The sequence below is a fragment of the Oncorhynchus mykiss genome, chromosome 3 (assembly GCF_057628025.1).
Source record: "Oncorhynchus mykiss isolate SJ-2025 chromosome 3, ASM5762802v1, whole genome shotgun sequence".
Taxonomy (NCBI): Eukaryota; Metazoa; Chordata; class Actinopteri; order Salmoniformes; family Salmonidae; genus Oncorhynchus; species Oncorhynchus mykiss.
Genome location: NC_143024.1, coordinates 81,397,087 through 81,404,921, shown reverse-complemented (window position 1 = coordinate 81,404,921; position 7,835 = coordinate 81,397,087). Strand labels below are relative to the sequence as shown.

The window sequence follows — 7,835 nt, the reverse complement described above, 5'->3', positions numbered from 1 at the left end:
TTGGCTTTGGGGATGACCAGTGAAATATACCTGCTGGAGCTCGTGCTACGGGTGGATGTTGCTATGGTGACCAGTGAGCTGAGATAAGGCGGAGCTTTACCTAGCAAGGACTTCTAGGTGACCTGGAGCCAGTGGGTTTGGCGACGAATATGTAGCGAGGACCAGCCAACGAGAGCATACAGGTCGCAGTGGTGGGTAGTATATGGGGCTTTGGTGACAAACGGATGGCACTGTGATAGACTACATCCAATTTGCTGAGTAGAATGTTGGAGGCTATTTTGTAAATGACATCGCCGAAGTCGAGGATCGGTAGGATAGTCAGTTTTACGAGGGTATGTTTGGCAGCATGAGTGAAGGAGGCTTTATTGCGAAATAGTAAGCTGATTCTAGATTTAACTTTGGATTGGAGATGCTTAATGTGAGTCTGGAAGGAGAGTTTACAGTCTAACCAGACACCTAGGTATTTGTAGTTGTCCACATATTCTAAGTCAGAACCGTCCAGAGTAGTGATGAGGGACGGGCGCGCAGGTGCGGGCAGCAATCGGTTGAAGAGCATGCATTTCATTTTACTAGCATTTAAGAGCAGTTGGAGGCCACTGTAGGAGTGTTGTATGGTGTTGAAGCTCGTTTGGAGGTTTGTTAACCCAGTGTCCAAAGAAGGGCCAGATGTATACAGAATGGTGTCACCTGCGTAGAGATGGATCAAAGAATCACCCGCTGCAAGAGCGACATCATTGATATATACGGAAAAAGAGTCGGCCCAAGAACTGAACCCTGTGGCACCCCCATAGAGACTGCCAGAGGTCCGGATATCAGGCCCTCCAATTTGACACTGAACTCGGTCAGAGAAGTAGTTGGTGAATCAGGTGAGGCAGTCATTAGAGAAACCAAGGCTGTTGAGTCTGCCGATAAGAATGCGGTGATTGACAGAGTCGAAACCCTTGGCCAGGTCGATGGAGATGGCTGCACAGTACTGTCTTTTATCGATGGCGGTTATGATATCGTTTAGGACCTTGAGCGTGGCTGAGGTACACCCGTGACCAGCTCGGAAACCAGATTGCATAGTGGGAAGGTACGGTGGGATTCGAAATGGTTGGTGATCTGTTTGTTCACTTGGCTTTCAAAGACCTTAGAAAGGCAGGGTAGGATAGATATAGGTCTGTAACAGTTTGGGTCTAGAGTGTCTCCCCCTTTGAAGGGGGGGGGGGGGGGGGGGGAGGGGTGGATGACCGCGGCCGCGTTCCAATCTTTAGGAAGTGATCATTACACAGCAGCACCTTGTGCTGGGGACAATAAAAGGCCACTAAAATGTGCAGTTTTGTCACAACACAATGACACAGATGTTTCAAGTTTTGAGGGCGCGTACAAATGGCATTCTGACTGCAGGAACGTCCACCAGAGCTGTTGCCAGAGAATTGCATTTTCATTTCTCTAACATAAGCCATCAACTTTGTTGTAGAGAATTTGGCAGTACGTCCAACCGGGACACAACTGCAGACCACGTGTATGGCGTTGTGCGGGCGAGCGGTTTTCTGATGTCAACGTTGTGAACAGAGTGCCCCATGGTGGCGTGGGGTTATGGTATGGGCAGGCATAAGCTACAGACAATAAACACAATTGCATTTTATCAATGACATTTTGAATGCAAAGAGATACTGTGATGAGACCCTGAGTCCTATTGTCGTGCCATTCATCCACCGCCATCATCTCATGTTTTAGCATGATAATGCACGCCCCCATGTCGCAAGGATCTGTAAACAATTCCTGGAAGCTGAAAATGTCCCAGTTCTTCCATGGCCTGCATGTACGACAACTTCGCACAGCCATTGAAGATGAGTGGGACAACATTCCACAGGCCACAATCAACAGCCTGACCAACTCGATGCAAAGGAGATGTTTCACGCTACATGAGGCAAATGGTGGTCACATCGGAGGGACTGTTGTCCGGTCCTCTGACAGTCTCTATGGTGTGCCACAGGGTTCAATTCTCGGGTCGACTCTCTTTTCTGTATACATCAATGATGTTGCTCTTGCTGCTGGTGATTCTCTGATCCACCTCTACACAGATGACACCATTCTGTATACTTCTGGCCCCTCCTTGGACACTGTGTTAACTAAGCTCCAGATGAGCTTCAATGCCATACAACTCTCCTTCCGTGGCCTCCAACTGCTCTTAAAAGCAAATAAAACTAAATGCATGCTATTCATTCGATCACTGCCCACACCTGCCCGCCCGTCCAGCATCACTACTCTGGACGGCTCTGACATAGAATACGTGGACAACTACAAATACCTGGGTGTCTGGTTAGACTGTAAACTCTCCTTCCAGACTCACATTAAGCATCTCCAATCCAAAATTTAATTTAGAATCAGCTTCCTATATCGCAACAAAGCATCCTTCACTCATGCTGCCAAACATACCCTCGTAAAACTGACCATCCTACTGATCCTCGACTTCAGCGATCATCTATAAAATAGCCTCCAACACTCTACTCAACATACTGGATGCAGTCTATCACAGTGCCATCCGTTTTGTCACCAAAGCCCCCATACACTACCCACCATTGTGACCTGTACGCTCTCGTTGGTTGGCCCTCGCTTCATACTCGTGGCCAGATCCACTGGCAACAGGTTATCTACAAGTCTCTGCTAGGTAAAGCCCCGCCTTATCTCAGCTCACTGGTCACCATAGCAGCACCCACTCGTAGCACGCGCTCCAGCAGATATATCTCACTGGTCACCCCCAAAGCCAATTCCTCCTTTGGTCGTCTTTCCTTCCAGTTCTCTGCTGCCCATGACTGGAACGAATTGCAAAAATCTCTGAAGCTGGAGACACATCTCCCTCACTAGCTTTAAGCACCAGCTGTCAGAGCAGCTTACAGATCACTGCACCTGTACATAGCCCATCTGTAAACAGCCCATCTATCTACCTACCTCATCCCCATACTGGTATTTATTTATTTTGCTCCCCAGTATCTCTACCTGCACATTCATCTTCTGCCAATCTACCATTCCAGTGTTTAATTGCTATATTGTAATTACTTCGCCACCATGGCCTATTTATTTCCTTAACTTACCTCATTTTCACTCACTGTATATATACTTCTTGTTTTCTTTTGTTCTACTGTATTATTGACTGTATGCTTTGTTTATTCCATGTGTAACTCTGTGTTGTTGTATGTGTCGAATTGCTACACTTTATCAGGTCGCAGTTGCAAATGAGAACTTGTTCTCAACTAGCCTACCTGGTTAAATAAAGGTGAAATAAAATAAATAAATAAAACGTCAGGTTTTCTGATCCACACCCCCTTTTTTTGTGACAAAAGATGGATATTGTTGCATGTTGAGTTTATTTTGTTCAGTATAATTCCCTTAGTACTAGTATGATTCTCCTGACATGTTCAGAACTTATGATCACACACCACAGGATAGAAAGAATACAGGCAAGATTGCATTACAGAATGCAACAATATGCAGGCAGCTATAATATGTTGTACTGAACTGCTACCGAATAGTTGGGTGTATAAAGCGATTTACTCCTTTGCCAAGCACTAACTTGTTTTTAAATGTAACTAGGCAAGTCAGTTAAGAACAAATTCGTATTTACAATGACGGCCTACACCGGTCAAACCCGGACGATGCTGGGCCAATTGTGCGCCGCCCTATGGGACTCCCCAGCACCGCCGGTTGTGATACAGCCTGGAACAAAACAGTACATTTATTTGTAATACCTTTATATATTTAGTTTACGATGTCTACTCCGGAAAGAAGACGACTGATCTCTCTATATACTGTTCACGTGTGCGAACACCCGTTTGTCAGCTGTCTCCCAGGCCTGGCCGACCTTGATCGCTGGACATTTATTGACCTCACTGTACAAACACACGTCATTGTAACCACGCCCCCCGTCAAACACTATCTCAGAGCCAAAGGACAAAAAATAAAAATAGGGTGAGACTATGTAATTGGACACGTATTAAACATTGTTTTTTGATACATCATACGCCATTCAATTCACACACTTAAGGAAGAAGTAACACATTCAAGGGAAAATACATTAAAAGCTCAATTATCGAATGTATCGTTTTACTTAAGAAGAATACACAAAATACGTCGCCTATTTGCTGAAGTGGTATCGCCTAATAAACCACGCACTAGCGGCTAGGGTAGGAGGATAGGATTTCAGAGGCGACAGCGAAAAAGGAACTGAATGTTGTTGTAAACACAACATTAACCAGTTAGCTATATTATAAATACATTTAGTGTAAACAAAACAGTACATTTATTTGTATTACCTTTATATAGATTTAGTTTACGATGTCTACTCCTGCAAGAAGACGGCTGATGAGAGATTTTAAGCGGTGAGTTGAACATTTTTCACGGGTGGTGTTAATGATATGCCTGAAGCTAGCTTGTCAGCTAAGGGTACTTGGCTAGCTTGCTAACGCGACCAAGTCATCCAGCCGTCTATTTGATATTTGGTGTTTTATTTAGTTTAACAAATTTGCTATGTTACCTTTGAAAATAGCGGATGCTTCACACAACAGTCTACCGCTAAAGTCGACCCTAAAACATTAGCGACTTATTTCGTCAGCAAGCTAGTTTTCTTACAAGACTTGACTAGCCAGCTAACGCTACTCGGCTAGCTAAGAAAACAACTCGCTCTCTCCAAGGCGAGTCACCATAGTTAACTCGCAAACGAAACTGAGTTAAATTAACTAGACGTCATAAAATTACTCAGGTTGTGTTTAATATCTTCATATCAAACCATGCATAACGTTTATGAATACGACTGACTTTTAGCTAAACACTAATCTAGGGTTTCTGCATTGGTTGATAATATTGCAAGTAAATTAAGAGTACACTAATTCAGTAATGTTGTAATATACTACAGCTATCAGTTTGAAAATAGGGCTAACAGTTGCTTAAGTTAGGTAGCAAGTAATTTGAAACGTGGAAGTTGTTTCTTTTCCTCGGACCCCCATAGGCTACAAGAAGACCCTCCGGCTGGTGTCAGTGGTGCCCCTTCCGAAAACAACATCATGGTGTGGAATGCAGTCATATTCGGGTAAGACTGTAAAGCGCAACCGGTCCGATGTGCACATTCAGACTGTGTTCTCTGTCACAGATGTTCAGTACAAATATTACATTAACACCTAGCAAAATATCTACTCATAAGGAGCCTAGCGTTACCTTCAATCCTTAAGATCCAAGGACCGTGTGTTCATTTCAGAGGTAACAGTAGACTGGCCGAGAAAACAGCCAAATACTCAATTTTTAAACCTGAATCGAGTCAACTGAATCGAGTTCAATAAATATGAAGCCCTTTACGTTCATATCACAAGTATTAACACAAATGCAAATAAACAAAACAAAAAAACATACTGTTTTAACCGGTTTTATCACAGTTGCAGCCGACAGTATTTTTCAGTGACAACACGTTTCTGGCTGCCTTTCGTTATACACAGGTGTTCCGCGCATGCTAAAGAGCTAAGTACCACAAGTTGTCGCTCTGTCTTAAGTAAACACAGGCTCTAACATGGAGCTATGGCGGTGTGGGAACTCTAACCCTATAAAGGTGTGTGTCTATTTGTGTTTTTCTCGCCGATATGAAAGATAGTCCTTATGCTCCCAAAATGGTACCACAAGTGATGCATGTTAATGTTCAGACCTAGCGCCAGGTCTCTTAACAAAACTCCCCTGTACAGAAGACGCCTTCTTCCAATGACTCTTATGTGTAGTATCATGGAACTGGGTGAGAGTCATGGTAAAGGACTATGTAACGCCATGCTCCATCAGCAAATACTGCTGAGTTTGGGTTCTGAAACAGCCTTTGCTAGTTATTGGTCATTCTGTGAGAGCCAGGTCATGTCAAGACCTTTTTAGGCCAATGATACCAACAATTAAGTGAATTATCTGCTCATTGTAATGTTCCTTCATCTGTATAACTTATTTATGGGGAACTGACACATTAATATTTCATGCACACAAACTTAACGTATTTATTTCCCTTTACAGCCCAGAAGGGACACCTTTTGAGGATGGTGAGTACAGCACTGTACACCCCATTCTTTCTATTTGCATACTCTGTGCAGTTAAGGTTTGTGTGACATAATTGTTGATTTGATAAATTCCACATGAAGTAGGCTAGAGCAGTCAATCATCAACTCCCTGTTTTATCTAACAGCGGTATTGCAGATAATGCAACAGCTGTAATTGCAAAAACACGTTTTCTAACATTCTTGGTTGCGTGATATTAGCCGTGGTTCTAATTCATATTTCCCTCCATCTTTTATATGTTCCAGGCACATTTAAGCTCACTGTTGAGTTCACAGAAGAATACCCCAACAAACCCCCCACAGTGCGATTTGTGTCAAAGATGTTTCATCCAAATGGTATGTTGTCACAACGAAACAACGAAACATTCCGATAATGATTAGTATTGCCTACAAAGATTAACACTATTTTTACCCTTCCATTTTATTTACAGTGTATGCAGATGGGAGTATATGCCTGGACATTCTACAGAATCGATGGAGTCCAACCTATGACGTATCATCAATTCTTACCTCAATCCAGGTAGACACATTTATCATGTTTTCCATGCATCCTCCTGTCAACATTTAGTCCTACTGCGACGGAGCAGAGATAAGCTACAACAGACCTTAGACTTCCCATACTGAAGTGCCATGGTGCATATTCCTACTGTTATGCCACACTCCGTGTGCTGTAGAATGCCTGTCTCATCTACTCTGTTGGCCTGTCACCCCTCTCTCCCTTCCCTCCTTCCAGTCCCTGCTAGACGAACCAAACCCCAACAGTCCGGCCAACAGTCAAGCGGCCCAGCTTTACCAGGAAAACAAGAGGGAGTACGAGAAGCGTGTGTCGGCCATTGTAGAACAAAGCTGGAGGGACAGTTGACCAGACCCTCTCCCTTCTGTCCTCCTCTGTCCCCAGCACTGCGCTGTGTGACTCGAGTTCTAGTGGAGTACATCTTCATTTAGTTTTTCTTTTTAAGCTTTTATGCACTTTACCTCTCCCTTCCCTTGTAGAACCTCTTTTTTTCTGACACGCTTGGAGTGATTGTTAATTTTATTTTTTTCCCCCTCTCATTTTGGCCTATCGGGACGTATGTGCTGAATCTTGCCTTTGCCACTACGCTCTTCAATTGAGGACCATTTTTGGATATCAATTACCTTGCCTCATCCCTTTACTGAAACAAATGAGTTGGACTAATGTTTAAAGTTTGGAAGAAATATCAATTATGATAACCTAGCTTGTAGGTTCCTTCTTTGGTGTGCTCCCCTTACTTTATATCAAGCTAATTTTACAAAGCAGCATCTGAGCTATCAAGCTCTACCTTTCTTTGGACAATTGCTGCCCGTGTTCATCCTAAACACCCTGATTGAGAATCAGACCCACAAGCTTAACCCATGTCTTTGCTGTGTTGTGAGCTCTGTTACATGCATGACAGTGAGTGCATTTGTTGTTCAGTACCCTCAATGTATATAGGAAAACATACATCTGGATTTATGTACAGATTTTGCACTGGTTGTTCATGTCATTTTTTCCAGCACTTGTAAATAAAGGCAAAACTACCTTTACTTTGACCGTGGTACTGTTTCTCTTGGATACCGACAGTAAGCCATGTGCTCCCTACAGTATTCATCAATCCATTCTATATTTAGCTTTGTGGCAAATCATGTGATATCAGTGATCTGTGAAACTAGCTTCAAAGTTCATGCATGCAAACCTTAATGAGAACTCCATCTAAAACCAATTGCAGAACCGCATAGAGTACACAACACCAAATGACACGAGTTGTTGCATTTAAA

The 7,835-nt window shown here is 43.3% G+C and overlaps 1 protein-coding gene across 1 annotated transcript; it reads left to right on the top strand.

The window, feature by feature from the left end:
* Window positions 1-3,904: 3,904 nt before the first annotated feature.
* On the top strand, window positions 3,905-7,604 carry LOC110520480 (ubiquitin-conjugating enzyme E2 A). Its single transcript, XM_021597827.3, has 6 exons — window positions 3,905-4,361; window positions 4,988-5,068; window positions 6,019-6,044; window positions 6,306-6,395; window positions 6,491-6,579; window positions 6,793-7,604. The coding sequence occupies exons 1-6, from the start codon at window positions 4,318-4,320 to the stop codon at window positions 6,919-6,921; spliced, it is 459 nt and encodes a 152-aa protein (XP_021453502.1). The 5' UTR covers window positions 3,905-4,317; the 3' UTR covers window positions 6,922-7,604.
* Window positions 7,605-7,835: the final 231 nt, after the last annotated feature.